General features: G+C 44.1%; 1 protein-coding gene across 6 annotated transcripts in view; it reads left to right on the top strand.

Annotated features, from left to right (window-relative positions):
• Positions 1 to 17,866, top strand: part of TLN1 (talin 1) — a 38,484-nt gene that overhangs the window by 4,118 nt on the left and 16,500 nt on the right. For 2 of the 6 annotated variants that reach the window (XM_074280327.1, XM_074280328.1), the window contains exons 2-22: positions 3,931 to 4,090; positions 4,433 to 4,530; positions 4,836 to 4,965; positions 5,061 to 5,213; positions 5,505 to 5,647; positions 6,002 to 6,129; positions 8,831 to 8,891; positions 9,563 to 9,667; positions 9,926 to 10,081; positions 10,487 to 10,588; positions 10,772 to 10,848; positions 11,363 to 11,543; positions 11,678 to 11,791; positions 11,894 to 12,002; positions 12,161 to 12,369; positions 12,591 to 12,689; positions 12,989 to 13,039; positions 13,612 to 13,779; positions 14,050 to 14,344; positions 15,006 to 15,172; positions 17,630 to 17,758. In XM_074280327.1, the coding sequence (XP_074136428.1) occupies positions 3,961 to 4,090; positions 4,433 to 4,530; positions 4,836 to 4,965; positions 5,061 to 5,213; positions 5,505 to 5,647; positions 6,002 to 6,129; positions 8,831 to 8,891; positions 9,563 to 9,667; positions 9,926 to 10,081; positions 10,487 to 10,588; positions 10,772 to 10,848; positions 11,363 to 11,543; positions 11,678 to 11,791; positions 11,894 to 12,002; positions 12,161 to 12,369; positions 12,591 to 12,689; positions 12,989 to 13,039; positions 13,612 to 13,779; positions 14,050 to 14,344; positions 15,006 to 15,172; positions 17,630 to 17,758 (2,805 nt within the window). In that variant the 5' untranslated portion in view covers positions 3,931 to 3,960. Of the gene's footprint in view, positions 1 to 2,249; positions 2,366 to 3,927; positions 4,091 to 4,432; positions 4,531 to 4,835; positions 4,966 to 5,060; positions 5,214 to 5,504; positions 5,648 to 6,001; positions 6,130 to 8,830; positions 8,892 to 9,562; positions 9,668 to 9,925; positions 10,082 to 10,486; positions 10,589 to 10,771; positions 10,849 to 11,362; positions 11,544 to 11,677; positions 11,792 to 11,893; positions 12,003 to 12,160; positions 12,370 to 12,590; positions 12,690 to 12,988; positions 13,040 to 13,611; positions 13,780 to 14,049; positions 14,345 to 15,005; positions 15,173 to 17,629; positions 17,759 to 17,866 lie in introns of those variants that run through there. The other 4 variants (XM_074280329.1, XM_074280326.1, XM_074280330.1 and 1 more) reach the window with 4 other exon arrangements.

Genomic DNA, 17,866 nt, shown 5'->3' with positions numbered 1-17,866 from the left:
CTGTTGGGTGCAGCTACCCAGATGTCCCATGGGTACCTCAAATTCCATAAATTCAAAACTGAACTCATCTTTCCTACTAAAGGAGCTTCTCTCCCTCTACTTTATTGAATTTTCTAATGGGTAGCATTATTTTTGTAGTCACTTTGACTCAAAAGCAGAATTATTTCGGCCGCAAGGTGGCACAGCAGATAGAACACAAGCAAGGGGGTCAGGAGGACATAAGTTCAGATCCAACCTCACACTTGACATTTAGTAGCTGTATGACCTTGAACAAGTCACATAATCATGATTGCCTTGTAAAAACAAACAAAAAAAAAAAAAGCCCAAAACTTAGAGTTAGCATTGACTCTTATATTGCCCCTCCCTCATCAAATCCTCTTCATCCTATTTTCTTACAGCACTTCTTATTAGTCCTTTCCTTCCCATTCCAACTAATTACCCTAGGTCAAAGAAGTCTCCTAGTTGGTCTTACTTTCAGCATCTGTTTTTTTATCCATCCTGCACACCATCCTCAAGACAGTCTTTCTAGTCACACCATTAATTATGTCATTCCACTATTGGTTCCCCCTTACCTATAATAAAAAGGTCCAAATTCAGTCTTCTATTCAAGTCCATCAGTAATCTAGCCCAAATTTTTCCTTACACTCTCCTATGTACATCCTTATACATGGTCACTTTTCTCTACATATTTCCCTATTATCATTAATCTCTCATTCTTTTATATGTAAATTCTGCCCTTTGCTCCTGTCAGAAAGCACACCTACTGAAAGAAATAAGCAGGTTGTACATAATAGGTTTTCAGTTTCACAATCATCTTTTTTTTATATACTATACTAAGGAAATACTTGCTTTATTCCATAAATTAAAAAAAAAAAATAGAAAGAAATCCTACCCACTTTAAATGTTAGTCTCAAAAACACTTTCTCTGGCTGCCCTCAATCAAACATGATCTCTCCCTTCTCTGAACCTTTCCAGCACTTACTTAGAGCCTACCTTGTATTAGATTTATTTATGGACTTATCTCACCACCTCTACTAGAGTTTTGAGGACAAGAGACCTACCTTATTCACATTTATATATCCAGTAATACTTACTTTAAGTAACACAATACTTTATACCTAGTAGGCATTCAGTAGGTGTTTGCCTGACTGAGGGTAGAAGCAGTGTGTAGACAGTTTGGGAATTGGGAAAGAGATATGGGGAGATATATGGGTAAAGGGATTCTGTGTAGGAGAGAAAGGTAATATGGATATGGAGAAAGGTCAGGGCATATATAAAGGGAGTGGAAGAAGTGTAGAGGAGAATTAGTTTGATTTGGCCTAATCCTTCTCTGGTTGCCCAGTCCAGTCCTACTTGAGCCTCCCACAGCCTGAGGCCGGATGTGTCAGCATCTAACCCACAGGGTTCCCCCTCCTCCCTGTGGTTAAGACTCAGAGGCCAAATTTGGTAACAGACACTAAGTATAAACTCCCCCAGTCCTGTCTATACTTTCTGACTTATTCTTCATCTATCATTGCCTTTTTCTGTCTCTCATATCTCTGTCTTTCATATGTATGCATGATCTACCTTCTCTTTTCCTCAGTTTCTCTTAATATCTCTGTATTTATCTCCTCTCTGACCCTCTTTTTCTTCATCTCCTCGTCTTTCACTGCTTTGCCTATACATTGTGTACCCCACTTCCCCCCACCTTCCCTCAAGCACACACACACATTCCATTCCTTGCTGGGTTGTGACATCTCCCCTTCCCTCCTCCCCCCCTCATTGCCCAACTCCTCTGGAATGTGACTCTGGAATGTCTTGAGGGAGGGGGATTCCCTCGAGGGGGAGGGGAGAGAAAGGGACTTTGCTAAATAGGAAAAGATGATGGAAAGTAGCTCCCTGGACATAATCTTTAAGGGACCCTTTTCTCAAGAGTGTATTACTCTTTTTCCCATCATAGGACCATATATGTAGAGCTAAAAGGCATCTCAGAGGCTGCCTAGTCCAACCTCATTTTGCACATGAGGAAACGGATGTCTCCCAAAGAGTTTAAGTGACTTGTTCAAGATCACATGGATAATAATTGTCAAAGGTGGGATTGGAACTCAAGTCTTTAACTCTAGTCAGTGTTCTTTCCCCTGCCTCTTTTTACCATATTCAGTAGGAAGAGAGGGGAGCATGACTCAGTTCTCTTATCGGGGTCTCACCAAAGGTTTCAGTGGTTTCCTGCCCAAATGATGGGGATTCTGTGTGTCCGGAGGAAACCGGGGTATGAGGGTTCACATTTTCAGGCCAGGATGAGGAATTCTTTTTAGTCCTGTTCTGAATTTTGCCAGCTGCCTGCTTCTCTGAATTGCTCCGGTGCGATCAGTACTCCCAACACCAGGTTGGTCTAAATGCAGGGAATGGCCCAGTGATGAAGGGGGTAGGGGAAGGGAACTATAAACAGGGATGAAGGGATTTTGGTGGGAAGGTAGGGAAGACACAGAAGGCACAGGTCAAGGTTAAGGTTCTCCTCAGGAACCTCTGGCCCATTTATACCCCAGAAACCACTGGTCAATCTGCCTAAGTTCACCTTTTCCCCCATCATTTGTTATTTCTCCAGAAATCTCCCCTTTACCCCATGATTATATGTCCCCAAATTGCCCTGCTGCCTTATCCTCTTGGACCATTTCCTCCTTGATTCCCTCTCCCAAATTGTTACCAGCACTCCTTCACTTCTCTGGTCCCTATATCTTCCAAATCCTCATCCTCTAGTTTCTTGCTTTGCCACCTGCCTACAGCTAGTTTACCTTAGAAAACTTGTGGCAGTAGGAAATTGATATTTTCAGCCTTCAGTCGTACCCCCCTCCTTTGGCTGTGAGACAGCCAATCAGTATACAGCATTTGGTGATGTCAGTGGCTGCCAGGAAAATTCTGCTGTAATGAAAAAGCTCTGTGCTACCTGCCTCTTGATACCAATGACCTGCTGAACCAAACTATTAGAAAAAGGGGAAGATATCAAGGAAAAGGGGATACAGAAAGTTTGGAGGAATCAAGTTAGGTAGAAGATAAAGATACAGTTATAACAGTGGGCCATTTTAAAGTGAACTACAAGCAAGGACTTAAACATGGATAAGATCATATATCACATTTGATTCCCCAGGAGTCTACAGAGCTGCTCACCATCCTGAGAGCTTTAAGAAAAGAAAATAATGAGAGGAGTGGATTAGAAATTTGGGAGAGAATAGAAGTGCCGACAGTGAGTTGAGGGGGGGAACACGAGGGCACCCCAGAAGCAGGTGACAAGTTATCTGTCAGTTGGCTTAAAAAATAATCTCTGAAGCCAATGGACTAAACTATTCAGCTTCTTGACTTTTACACTCCTCCACAGCTTCATGGAAGTGGCCTCAAAAGAAAGATAATGGCCTTCATCCATGTAAGAGAGAAAAGAAGGAAAAATATTAACAGAGGAGAGAGAAACAAAAGGCAGGGAATGGAAAACAAAAACTAAAGCGAGAAAGACATGAGGGGAAAAATAGATAAACTGAAAAATTCTTAAGGGCTCTAGATGTTGGGGACTCAACTCTCAAAACAGTGAGCAACAGTGTCCAAGCTGGCTTCTCTTTGTGGAGTATCTTAAAGCTAGGAACAGTTTTTAGAGTTGGATTATTTATTTGGAGTTAGGTTGGTTTTTGGCTTTATTGTTATTGTTGTTTTTGCTGAGGCAGTTGGGATTAAGTGACTTTCCCAGGGTTACACAGCTAGGAAGTGTTAAGTATCTGAGGGCAGATTTGAACTCGGGTCCTCCTGACTTCAGGACTAGTGCTGTATCCACTGCACCACCTAGCTGCCCTTTTTGTTTGTTTTAAAACAGACTCCCTATCTTGCCTGATCACCTTTCCTATTATTACCTTTCTACCACCCCCATTGTCTTTCCCATGAAGCTAACATCCCATTACCACCCAGCAGGTGTAGCCAGAAAGAAGAGAAGCGGCCAACATGGTTGCCCTGTCGCTGAAAATCAGCATTGGGAATGTCGTGAAGACAATGCAGTTTGAGCCATCTACCATGGTGTATGATGCTTGCCGAATCATCAGAGAGCGTATCCCAGAAGCCCTAGCTGGCCCTCGTAAGTTTCTAGGTCCTAGATGGAGAAAAGCAGGGACATTGGGCTAAATGCTGGGACAAATTTATACAAAGCTCTCCTTCTACTAATACCATGTAGTCCCTTTCCAGTTGGTTTCCTGATTAAGCAGGAAGGGATTGAGCCCTCCTTTCCCTGATTAAACTATTGTTCTACTTCTAGTTTTGGATTGTGATGTCTACTGGGGCAGTGAGTGAACCACACCATAGACAGGGGTCTGTAGTATGCTACGGAACTTTCTGTGTTGTAGGACCAGCTTGTGTGTAAGGGTGAAAGGTGGGAAATTCTAGGTAAATCTGGCTTGGATTAACAACTGTTCTCTTCCAGCCAATGACTTTGGGCTGTTTCTATCGGATGATGACCCCAAAAAGGGCATCTGGCTAGAGGCTGGAAAAGCCCTGGATTACTACATGCTTCGAAATGGAGTGAGTATTTCTAATCTTCAGACCTTTCTCTTTACAACTCTACAACCCTATCTCTAGTTCTTCTGACCACTGCAGACCTGACCAGAATCAGACTATGACTACCTCCATATGTGAGGAGCACAACTCTTTGAAGAGCACAGCTCTCTGTTTCAATCTGTGATCACTCATTGCCTCATCAGTTCCCTTTGTACAAACTGATTCTCACATTTTTGGATACTGAAACAACCAAAAAGTTGTCTCCTCCCTGCTCCCCAACACACTATCCACCAGCCTAAGATGCTGCCTTCCTTTCTGCCTCCACCTAGGACACCATGGAGTATAGAAAGAAGCAACGGCCCCTAAAGATCAGAATGCTGGATGGAGCTGTAAAGACCATCATGGTGGATGATTCTAAGACAGTCACTGACATGCTCATGACCATCTGTGCCCGCATTGGTATGAGGGTGATAGGGGGAAGCTGATTAACAGTAGCCAGCCACTTGCTATCCCCACAGCCCCTGCCTTACCCCTCTGAACACACCATTGCCCAGGTATCACCAATCACGAGGAATATTCCCTGGTTCGAGAACTCCTGGAGGAGAAAAAAGAGGAGGTGACAGGGACACTTCGGAAGGATAAGACACTGTTGCGGGATGAGAAGAAAATGGAGAAGCTGAAGCAAAAGCTACACACAGATGATGAGTGTGAGCAGTAGGGGAAGAGGCTTCTGGGGCAGTGGAGGGGGGGGGAATACTGGGGCAATAGGGAAGGGACCCCTGGAGCTGTAGGAGAGGAACTCCTAGAGCAATATGTGAGGAGTACCTGTACAGGTAGGGAAGGGACATCTGGAACAGTAAAGGAAGAGGCAGCTTTTAGATAGGAGAAGACAGCTGGATCAGTAGGGCAGGGGCCATACATAAGAGCACCCTTTCAGTAAGGGTTCTAATGGTTATCATAGGTCTCACTACTAAAAAAGGGGTATCTTTTTACTCCAGTGAACTGGCTGGACCATGGACGGACACTGAGGGAGCAAGGTGTTGAAGAGCATGAAACATTACTCCTTCGAAGAAAATTTTTCTACTCAGATCAAAATGTGGACTCCCGGGACCCTGTACAGCTGAATCTCCTCTATGTGCAGGTATAAAAATGGGGAAATACCAATTCTTCTTGTGCAGCAAATTAACTGTATGGATATATATACATATATTGTATTAAACATATACTTTAACATATTTAACATGTATTGGTCTATCTGCCATCTGGGGGAGGAGGTGGGGGGAAGGAGAAGAAAAGTTGGAACAAAAGATTTTGCAATTGTCAATGCTAAAAAAATTACCCATGCATATATCTTGTAAATAAAAAGCTATAATTAAAAAAATGGGGACACAGCTGGTAGGGAAGGGGATGCAAAAATAGCAGTGGTATTATATAGAAAAGCATGTTAATGTCCTCTAACCTAGGACCAATCTGAATGCCCTGTTGTATTCTACAGGCACGAGATGACATCTTGAATGGTTCCCATCCTGTATCTTTTGACAAAGCCTGTGAGTTTGCTGGCTTCCAGTGCCAAATTCAATTTGGACCTCACAATGAGCAGAAGCATAAGCCTGGCTTCCTTGAGTAAGTGATCTGTACTCCTTACTCTGATGTTAGGTAGTCCCCTCCCCACCAACAATGATTCTTAATCATAGTTTGCCCTCCCTTTTATACCCTTTCTTCTCTCCTTGGGCCCAGAGATTGGCTTTCTTGCTTACTTTTTAGCAGCTATCAGCAGGGGCTTCCAAATACAATTTCTTTGGGAGATGCCTGAAGAAAGGAAATTGGATCTCCCATCCTTTTCCTTACTTATAATCCTTTCAAGATAATATAACTATAGTAACTATAGGGAATCAGTCAACCATCAGGAACTGATTAAGTGCCTCTTCTATGCTCAGGTACTGGGATAAATTGAAAAAGACAAATAATCTCAGCCCTCAGTAAGCCCACATTCAAACAAGACAGACAGTATGCACATGTATTGTGTATATACAGTGAATATAAAACATTTACAAGATAACAGTAGAAGAGAAGCACTAGCATCTAGAGACAGAAGGAAAGGTCTTATGCAGAAGAAGCTACTGAGCCAAGTCTTAAAGAAAATCAGAGATTCCAAGAGGCAGAGGAAGGATGGAATGAGTTCTAAATATGATGATCAGCAAATTGCATTGTTAGAGAGCGGTAGATGTAGTTTATGAGGCTCAGTGTGAAGGCTATTTAGATAAGCCACAAAAGATGAGAAGACTAATAAATTATAAGTCTAAAAGGTAGAATAAAACTATGTTGTGAAGATTTTTAAATCCAAAATAGAGAAATTGTTATTAGAAGTGTCAAGGAACCATTAGTTTACTGAGTAGGAGGGTGATATGGTCAGACCTGTGCTTTAGGAAAATCGCTTTGACTATAGGGAATTATAATGGATTATAATGCTGAAAGATTCCACAAAGCACAAATAAATAGGATGCTATTGCAATTGTCTAGGCAATAGGTGATGAGATGAGAGAGAAGTCATGGGAAAGATGTTAATAGAGACTGAAATGACAATCTTTGGAAGCTAATTGAATATGTGGGGTGAGAAGAGAATGTCACATCAAGATTGTAACTGGTGTTTGGAAGCATGATAGTACCTTCAGTAGAAAAGGAAAGTTCAAAAGGGAAGTGAGTTTGTGGGAAAATATAATAAATTCTTTTTTGAAAATATTGTGTTTAAGATATCTAGAGGGCATATAGTTTGACATGTCTGATAGGCATTTGGTTCTCTGGTACTGATGTTCAAGACTAGAGATATAGAACTGAGAGTCATCTTTCTAGAGATAGGTTACCATATGGGAGCTAATGTGAGGCCAAAGAAGCTAGGACAGAGCCTGGGGAAACTTCCCCAGCTAGGGATCCAATATGGTTGATGATTTAGCAAAAGAAACTGAGGCACAATCAGACATGTAAGAGGAGAGTCAAGAGAGATCAGTGCCATGGAAACCTAAAGGTTAAATAGGATTAGGAGGAAGAGGAGTCTGCAGTAACAGGCACTGCAGAGAAATTAAAGGGTATGAAAATTGAGAAAATGTCATTATGTTTGACAATAAAAGAATTATTGGTACTAAAGAGAAGAATTTCAGGTGATAAATTCAGTCAGAAGCCAGATTGCAGAGAATTTAGAAAAGATTGCAAGGAAAGGATTAGAGATAGCAAATGTGGACAGGTTTTTCTAAGAGTGGGACTGAGAAAACACGAAGGATATTTCGAACAATAGTTTTGGGTAGCATAGGGCCTATAAAAGATTTTTAAGAAGGATGAAGACCTAAGTATGTTTATAGACGATTTGGGGGGAACAAGTAGTTGGGAACAGACTGAAGATTAGAAAAAAGCGAGTATGACAGTTGTTTCTTCAGAGACTGGAATATAGGAAGAAATAGATTATATTAAAGATTTGCAAGCTGAGAAAAATGCTGGTAGTTAATGACCTTAGATTTTTTGGTAAAGTAGGAAGCAAGTGAGTCACCTGAGAGCAGAGGGCTTGAAAAGAGAAAAGAAGTTTTGGAACAACCACTGTGGTGAGAGGAAACAGAATCTATTAAGAAAAATAAAAGGATTACCATGCTACTGTGAGGGCCCAGTTGGAAACAGATGAGAAAAAAATAACAAGTCCAGAGAAAGTTATGAAATGTCTTAGTTTCATAATACAAGTTATTTTTAATGCAAGTTCTCTAATGCTACAATAATTGAAGGATTTCTAGTTTAATCATTGTGGGTGTTCATTCTACCTGTGTAGATTATAATCATTTTTACACTCAAGTAGATGCTGTTAATGAATTGCTGTGGCTAAAAAAAAAAAAAAAAAAAAAAATTTCACTCCTTGGTGGCCAACACTTTGACAATGAGACTTTCAACAATCTAGTTTAGCTTAGTTTAGCCCAAACATACACACAGTTCTCTGCAGGGCTCCTACTTGAAGTATTTCCAGCTTCCCAGGACTCCCCAAAGTTTTCATTCTGCTGACAAGGATTCCAGAAATTTCAATCATCTCTACTTTATTATGAGACTTCAGAGTGGTAGTGAGGGGTTTACTTGAATGTAAATGGAACTAGACATATTTTCTCTCAATTCTACTATACTCTCCAACCCCTTACTCATGAGTCCTGTCCAACCACTCTTTGCTTTTATTTTTGGGTTCCCTTTCCCTTGCAAAGGAAGTCTCCATCTTGAGTTCTCTTTCTTCTTCCCACACACTGAACCCTGAAATTGGTTTGGTGATAATCAGGTGCTATCTCCACCTTTTCTATTGTAGCCTGAAAGATTTCTTGCCCAAGGAATATGTGAAGCAGAAAGGAGAACGAAAGATATTCCAGGTAAGAGGGGAGGACTATGAGGAAAGGCCTAATTGCCCCCCCACACACACACACACCTCCACTGAACTCCCTTCTGGGCCTTGTTGCTTTAGGAGGTAGCAGACCTAGACTTCCACTTCCAGGTCCACCCTGGGATCTTAGGTACTTAATTTGTCAGTATCTCAATTTCCCATCTATAAAATGAAGTTAATAACACTTGCCCTATATGAGATGGTTAGAAGATCAAAAGAGATAATGTAAGGGAAAGCATTTTGAAGAGTATAAAACACTGTACTGATGGAAGGTAGTAGTGTAATTAATACCTCATGAGACTACCCATTCAGGCCTTCTTTCTATCCCCTCAGGTTTACTGTTTCCCTCTTATCTGTTGTCCCTGCATAACCCCTTCCCCTACTCCCTAAATGTGCCCCCACATACATATTCTGTCCATCACTACATAACACACCTAGGCTCCCTGACCATTCAATCTCCTCGACATCCCATATGTCTCTATTACATTTCTGTCATTCCTGGACTCCATCCCATTGTCTTCATTACCTCTAATCCTTCCCATCCATTCCATCAATCCCTTCCCTATTCCCTAAATCATCCTTCCCTCTTATTTCATTTCTCTCTGTGAACCTTCCAACTCTTCCCTTGTGCCATCACCCCTCATTTCCCCATGCCCCTAGGCCCACAAGAATTGCGGGCAGATGAGTGAGATTGAAGCGAAGGTGCGTTATGTGAAGCTTGCCCGCTCCCTCAAGACATACGGTGTTTCCTTCTTCCTGGTCAAGGTCAGTTCTGAACATCCCTTTCCATTGCCTGACTAACTTCTCACTCTTTCCTATCTGCCTTAACCCCTGGAAACTCCCTATTTTTTATTTGCCTCCCTCTCAACTCTAATCTAACAAAGATTGCTCTCTACAGAGCCTCTTCCTTTTACTCTTCCCCACCTTGGCTTTCTACCCTTTCCTTTGCCTCTCTGTCTCCACCTTACAATTTCTTCCCAGCTCTGCATGTGACTTCTTGCTTGTCCTTCTGATCTTTGACAGGAGAAAATGAAGGGTAAGAACAAGCTGGTTCCTCGGTTACTGGGTATCACCAAAGAATGTGTAATGAGAGTGGATGAGAAGACCAAGGAGGTGATCCAGGAGTGGAATCTTACCAATATCAAGCGCTGGGCTGCCTCCCCAAAAAGCTTCACTCTGGTGAGGGGCCATTTGAGGATAGAGGAAATCTGTGGTGACTCACAGAAGAAAACCCCAGGGGGATTGGGGAGGGGGGGAACCAAGAAGAAGACAGTCATATTGGACATGTCCCTGTCTGGGTAGATAACAGCTCTAAAGCGCAGCCCCAGTGAAGAGACTTGAGGTCATGGGTTGTCAAGTTCAGCCTTTGTCACCCTAACAAGAGGCAGGACATTTAGACTAAAAGACAGCACTCACACAGTGAATGTGTGTGAGCTCAAGGGAATGAAGAAGTGAGTGCTCCCAGTGCACGAGAGGTGCACACATCCCAGCTAAGTCTGAGGATTGGAGGACCCCCCCACCCTGTCTTCTCCTACTTTGTATATACCCAGGGCTTCTCCTGAACCACCCACATTCTGCCCCCAGGATTTTGGAGATTACCAGGATGGCTACTACTCAGTGCAAACAACAGAAGGAGAGCAGATTGCTCAGCTCATCGCTGGTTATATTGATATCATCCTTAAAAAGGTGAAGACCTCATACTCTTATATCCACAAACCTGAATCTTCTGCCTCCATCTAGAAGGCAAGAAAAGCCCAGGATCTTAAGGAATCAGACTGGTTGGGTCTAGAAAAGAAGCTCCCTATTTCCTTGCCCTTTCCCCTTCCTCACCTGACCTTTTTCTTCCCTGGGGCTGCTTTCTCCCTGCAGAAGAAAAGCAAGGATCACTTTGGCCTGGAAGGAGATGAAGAATCTACCATGTTGGAGGACTCGGTATCTCCCAAGAAGTATGCAGTGGGAGGGGCATTTGGGAGAGAAACCCCATTTGTCAAAGTGGGAAGGGCCTATATTTATAATACTCCTGGAAAGTTGGTCTCTAGGATCATAGTAATTGAGAGTTGGACTTAGAAGTTCTCTAAGCTGATACCCTCCTGACATATGAGCTCCTTCTGTAATGCCGGTGCAGGCTTCAGGGAGAAGACTTGTCAGCTGAGGGTAGGGGCAGGAGGAGCCTGTGTATCTTACCTGATATTTTCTCCAACTTGTTTCCCTAAGTTTCAGCCCAAATATAACCAAGTGGAAGTGTAACCAAGAGGGAGACACAATGGGTGATACAGAGTATGAGAAACTCTGTAGCACTTAAGTCTCAGCTCCAGTCTCAAGTTATATAATAACAGTAAAATTTGGAAGAAGGAAAAATATTTTCCAAGTTTTAGATCATGTCTCCTCCTTAGTTGTATTGGTATGTGGTATGAGATGTCAATCAAAAGTTTATGATGTCTCCCTTCACCAACTTTTCAGGTCCACAGTCCTGCAACAGCAATATAACCGGGTAGGAAGGGTGGAGCATGGTTCTGTGGCCCTGCCTGCTATCATGCGCTCTGGAGCTTCTGGCCCTGAGAACTTCCAAGTGGGCAGCATGCCACCTGCTCAGCAGCAGATCACTAGTGGCCAGATGCACCGTGGGCACATGCCCCCCTTGGTAAGAGCCCCATGTCTCCAGACCTTTTTCCTATCTCCCTGTTGTACTTCTTGTGGCCTTTCTCCCCATCTCTTCCTTGTCTTCCTTGCTTTTCTTCCATATCTTTTTTGTCCATCCTTTCTCTTGCCTCTTAGACTTCAGCCCAACAGGCGCTCACTGGTACCATCAACTCCAGCATGCAGGCTGTGCAGGCTGCCCAGGCCACCTTGGACGACTTTGAGACTCTTCCTCCACTTGGCCAGGATGCTGTGAGTGTGGGGAAGGACTTGGGCACAGAAGGTGGGCACACTCAAATTCTAGCAATGGAGCTTGGGACCAAAAGTGTTTCTTTCTCTCATACTCTTGCTCAGGCATCCAAGGCCTGGCGTAAAAACAAGATGGATGAATCAAAACATGAGATCCACTCTCAAGTGGATGCCATCACAGCCGGAACTGCCTCTGTAGTGAACCTGACCGCAGGTACAATGGTCAAGGATTTTTGGTCCTGCTTGAATATGTGATAGAATATAGCTGGGGATGAAGAAGGGCAAATTTTACTGTGTTTGCGACTTCAGCCCCTCCCTGTCAGTTTGCTGAGTAGTATTCTGTCCCTGACACACGTTCTTTTTTGCCCCTAGGAGATCCTGCAGAGACTGACTACACAGCTGTGGGCTGTGCAGTGACTACAATCTCTTCCAACTTGACTGAGATGTCCCGTGGTGTAAAGATGCTAGCTGCTCTGCTGGAAGATGAGGGGGGAAGTGGGCGGCCCCTGCTACAGGCGGCCAAAGGCCTGGCAGGGGCTGTGTCAGAACTGCTGCGAAGTGCCCAGCCAGCCAGTGCTGAGGTCAGGGACTGGAAAGGTTGGGTGGCATTAGACAGGTCATAGGCTTGTAGTCATATCTGAATTGGTATTTACCTAGTTAGCTACTTCCATGGTTAATAAAGGATTCGAGATTATGAGGAAGGGAGGAACAGGCTATTTGGATATGGGACATAGGACTGGGTTTGGTGACCATGTTTTGGACAGAATGTGGGTGGCAGCTGACTAGTGCCTGGTTTCCTCAGCCTCGTCAGAACCTGCTACAGGCTGCTGGAAATGTGGGACAGGCCAGTGGAGAGCTTCTGCAGCAAATTGGAGAGAGTGACACTGACCCACACTTCCAGGTAGGTTACACCAAACTCTATGAATACCACCCTTAGTCCCTACCTAGGAGATTGTCCCTTATGCCCCTGAATCCCAATCCTGCTTCTGATGAATGAGCCCCTGATACCTGCTTTCTGGCCCCAGAATTCAGCCCTTAAAATGCAAATGAACTTAGTCCCTATCCTTCCCACCTGCAATCCTCTTGTTTTGTCCCCATCATTGGGGGCAGCTTTAACCTCCACCCCACCTACCCTTTAGACCTAACCCACCTCCACACTTATTTCTCCAGCTGACCTTTTTTCCCCAATTTCCCATGCAGATGTTTGCGCCCAGAGGGTCTGGGGTTCGATTGCCCCCTGACCCCCCCACGGTAATGGCCCCCTAACCTGGGCCTTCTCATCTCTGTCCTTCCTGAGCCGTATACACTCGACTTATACTCCTTGCTCCTTCCCCCCCATTTTCCTGGTGGGAAGAAGAGGAAAGGGCAGAATAATGGGAGATGAGAGGAACTGAGCACAGGAATTAGGGAGGAAGAGAAATGGAATAATAGAGGAAAACAAATGGGGCTTTGCCCCTTCAAATAAGTGAAAGAAGGGTTAAAAGCAGGAGCAATACCTCTCTTCACCCCATGCATGTATGGAACACTTGTCCCTGTTCCCATCACTGTCCGAGTGTATCCGCCTCAAACATCTTTCCCTTTGGTTTGGGGTCTTCTAATGTTAGAAGCTTTTATCTCCCTGCTGGGGGTACTCCTCTTTGTATGGGTTCTGACCTGCTGTACAGATTTGCTTTAGAGGATGCTCTGGTGGCTGGTGGTGGTTTCTGCAAACTATTTTATGATCAGGGTCAACAGGGACATCGATCAACTTCTACCTTGGGTGCCTTGGAGTCATGGGGTCAAGGGGATTAGGTAGGACCATGCTAATTACTATTTCCCCATAGGACATGCTGATGCAGCTGGCCAAAGCAGTGGCCAGTGCTGCGGCTGCACTGGTCCTTAAGGCCAAGAGTGTTGCCCAACGGACAGAGGACTCAGGATTGCAGACTCAGGTTATTGCTGCAGCTACACAGTGTGCCCTGTCCACATCCCAGCTTGTGGCTTGTACCAAGGTGAGTCCAAAAGATCACTGTCAGGTGCAAGATGGGGCAGGTTGTAATGCTGTCTTTCATACCAAGGACTCGACCCTATTAAATGACTTCCCCTTTTCCCATCCTCTTTGTGGTTCTTTCAGGTGGTCCCACTATCTCTCTATGCCCTCCTAATTCCCTGCTGCCATCATCCCCTCACTCCACACCCACCTTCTTCAAGCACACCTTAGAGTTTCCACGATTAACATTCCTTCCTTCAGCCAATGATCCTGATGCCCATTCTATCTGTAGGTGGTGGCACCCACAATCAGTTCACCTGTGTGCCAGGAGCAGCTGGTGGAGGCCGGGCGGTTGGTGGCTAAGGCTGTGGAGGGCTGTGTGACAGCATCCCAAGCAGCCACAGAAGATGGCTCGCTGCTTCGGGGTGTGGGAGCAGCAGCTACAGCTGTAACCCAGGCCTTGAATGAGCTGCTACAGCACGTAAGAGCCCATGCCACAGGAGGGCGCCCTGCTGGACGCTATGATCAAGCCACGGATACCATCCTCACTGTCACGGAGAACATCTTTAGCTCCATGGGTGATGCTGGTGAGAACATCCATGGCATTACCTCGATCCTTAGATCTTTACTGAGTAAAAATAACCTTTCCTTAAGACTCCCTTTTCCTGAGAGACACTTCCATAGAACGCCAGAAAACTTGTTTCCTAAGATCCCCGCTAAGGACCCTCTCCAAACATTCCCAATAAGACCTCTTCTGGTTTAAGGCACACACAGAGATCCTTAAGAAAAGAACTTAACTCCTCTGTTCCCAGTTATCCTTAATAGGTGCCCTCTGAAGATCTTTAATAACCTCTCTCTCTTATTCTACTTCACAATATTCCCATATAGCTTCTCAGAATTTTCCTCTCCCGACTGTGAGAGGGACTACCTAAAAATGAAGGAATTGGAATAGTTGACCCCTTCGGTCTTTCTCAGCTCTAAATCTACAATCTTATGACTTTTTCTTTGGAGACTTCCAGATATCTTCCCTTTCCTACTCCCTGAGTCCATTGAGATTCCTTCTTCCTCACAAAATGAATTTCAGGATTTAACCTGTTTCAGGATCCTAAACTTGAAGGAAAAATGGCCCCAGGAAGGTCACTTAAGTGACCTTAATTCCTCTCCCCTGTACTTTCCCAGAAAGTCCTTTCTCCCTTTGTCCCCTGGCTCAAGCCTCCTCATGCTGAACTACATCACTGACTCTTTCAGGAGAGATGGTTCGACAAGCCCGAATTCTGGCCCAAGCAACCTCTGACCTGGTCAATGCCATTAAAGCTGATGCTGAGGGAGAGAGTGATCTGGAAAATTCACGAAAACTGCTCAGTGCTGCCAAAATCCTAGCTGATGCCACAGCAAAGATGGTGGAAGCTGCCAAGGTATTGCTTCAAGATTCTAATGGGCAGCTCCACTGGGTGGTTTATTTCCGGTAGATAGAATTTTATCCAGATCCAGAAAGGAAATATAGGACAGATAGTTGTGTGGCCCTGGGTAAGTCACTTAACTCCAATTACCTCAAAAATAAAAAAAAATAGAGGACAGAAGAGAGGCAGCCATTGGTCCAAGGTAGGCCTGCTAAGAAAAGGCAGCCTCAAGACAGGGCCATGGCTCTCAGGTCTAAAGTTCCTAGTAACAGACCCTACCAGTTAAGAGCATTCCAGTGTGCAGAAAGTGCTCCCTCACAGCAGCCCAAAAAGGGAATGCAGAGACTATTGTCCTTGTTGTGCAGGTGAAAAAACGGATGCTCAGAGAGATTAATTGGGCCTGCCCCAATAGTATGAGGAGGCTAGGGCTCCTTCTGCCACTCCCCATATAGAAAGTAACATGAATGAAGTCAAAGTGCCTGTTTTAAATGTGGGGGAGTAGGGAGAGTTAAGCTCCCAGGCAGCTCTTTAAGACTATTAAAATTACAGAGGTGGTGATGCCTGCATTGGAGAAGGAATTTCTTCACTGGGGAGACCTCTGTTCCAATGAAATCACAAATCCTATCCCTGTCTCTGTTCCTAACAAGAGAATACTCACTTTAGTACTGAAAGAATCTGGGAGCATACTTTCCATCAATACAGATCTTAGCCCTTTTATGTTGTTGAGTCATTCAGTCATGATCTGACTCTTCATGACTCCATTTGGGGGCTTTCTTGACAAAGACACTAGAGTTTTGCCATTTCTTCTTCAGCTCATTTTACAGATGAGGAAACTCAGGCAAACAAGGTTAAGTGATTTGCCATGGGTCACACAGATAGGAAGATTTCAGGAAGTTGAAACCAAATTTAAATTCAGGAGTCTTCCAGGCCCAGCCATCTGTCCACTGAGCTACCTAACTGCCTCTTCCATGTGTGAATAGACAATTTAATGAGTTGTGGCCAAAAAAAAAAAAAAAAAAATCATGTGGTGACCCCCCCTTCTGTTAAGGAGCCTCTCCAAGTTTGGGTGACCTGGTTATGAAGCCTGCCCAGCTCTGTCATTTTGGCCACAATTTATTCTCTGCTGGCATAGCCTTCAGGAAACAGGTCACCTCTGGGCCAGAGACTTAGGGGTGGAGGTCTTAGTGGGGAATGACTTTCCTGGAGGACTGTGGGAATAAGTAAAGAAAACCAACAAAAAAGGAAGAGGAAATTTTATAAAGGTTTCACAAATGCTCACAGGGAAGCTATCTTACACCCGCAGGCAGCATATACCCCCAGGGACACTTTTAGCACTAGGCTAACTCCCAGTCACACTTTTCTTCTCCTCCCAAGCCTGGCCCATCTTTACTCTTAGTCACTACCTCCCATGGTTTCTGCTCTTGGGTTTCCCTATTATTCCCATTGTAGAATAAGAACCTGTTTCTCAGCTTCCTTTTCACCCCTATGTTTGAGACAGGCACACAAGGCTTTCGAGATTTGCTAAGGGTTATTATTCCCCATAACCCACGATAGAAAAATGGAGGGGAAAATTAGGGAAAGAAAACTCTAAAGGGGTTACTGGAAACGAGTATGAGGTAAAAAAAAAATAACAGGTTAAGAGAAAAGTTACAAAGAATTACAAAGAAGTTTCACTGTTGGAGTGATTCTTATTATATTCATTTATACTGTAAATGAAGTGAGGCCTAACTTCTCGCACTTCCTGTCTTGGCTGCCTCACTTGACTGATCTTGTCCACCTCTGAAAGCAGCTAACTCAGTATCACTGATGAGACTGGAAATACACACACACACACACACACACACACACACACACACCATTTTTCAACATAAGTACAAGGTGATAGGATTGTGGTGTCATAGAAACCGTACAGAACCAAGGGTCAGGAAATGACTCTTTCTTGATACCTTCCCATTTTACTTAGAAAGGTCATTTTAGGACATGTCCTGAAAACACCATACCCAGTTATACCTGTTTGGTTTGGGGAGAGGGAGGAAGCAGTGCAAAGCAGGTTGAGCTAATGTTCTTTCTTACCTTCTTTGGGGAAGTAGGGATTGCATTCTGTATATTCTCTCTGTCTTTTTGTTGATTTCAAGAAATTTTTTTAATGGAAGTTAGTAGGACCTAAAGGTGATAGTGTTGGGTTGCTATAGTTGCTAGGGACTGATGTAAGATTACCTGATGTTCAGGTTACACATGTTCAGATTACACAAAGAAGCTTAATCTCCTTGGGTTTCCTGATTTTTTTTCCTCTCTTGCCAAAGCAGGCAGAGTCCCCAAGACTTTTCTTCAAGGATACCAAAGGAAAGATAGATTGAGGTGAAGTCAGTCAGAGAAGACTTCATGGAGGAGACAAGTTTTGAAATGGTAGAGATATGCGTGATCAGATTAGCATAGGGTAATGGAGAGAATCTGTTTATCCCTAAATCTCAGGGGGCAGCTGCCCACCCTGACAGTGAGGAGCAACAGCAGCGGCTTCGGGAGGCAGCAGAAGGCTTGCGCATGGCAACTAATGCAGCTGCCCAGAATGCCATCAAGAAGAAGCTCGTGCAGCGGCTGGAGGTCAGCGGGGAAGAGAGTGGGGGAGGACACAGGGATGTAAAAGAGGAACTATGGGAAGGAAGGAAGAGGAAGGCTTGGGCACAAAAGATAAGGAAAGACAGTGATAAA

Source organism: Sminthopsis crassicaudata, chromosome 1 (assembly GCF_048593235.1).
Source record: "Sminthopsis crassicaudata isolate SCR6 chromosome 1, ASM4859323v1, whole genome shotgun sequence".
In the NCBI taxonomy this organism is placed as follows: Eukaryota; Metazoa; Chordata; class Mammalia; order Dasyuromorphia; family Dasyuridae; genus Sminthopsis; species Sminthopsis crassicaudata.
The sequence above is the reverse complement of the archived record's forward strand: the minus strand, read 5'-3'. Positions and strand labels throughout refer to the sequence as shown.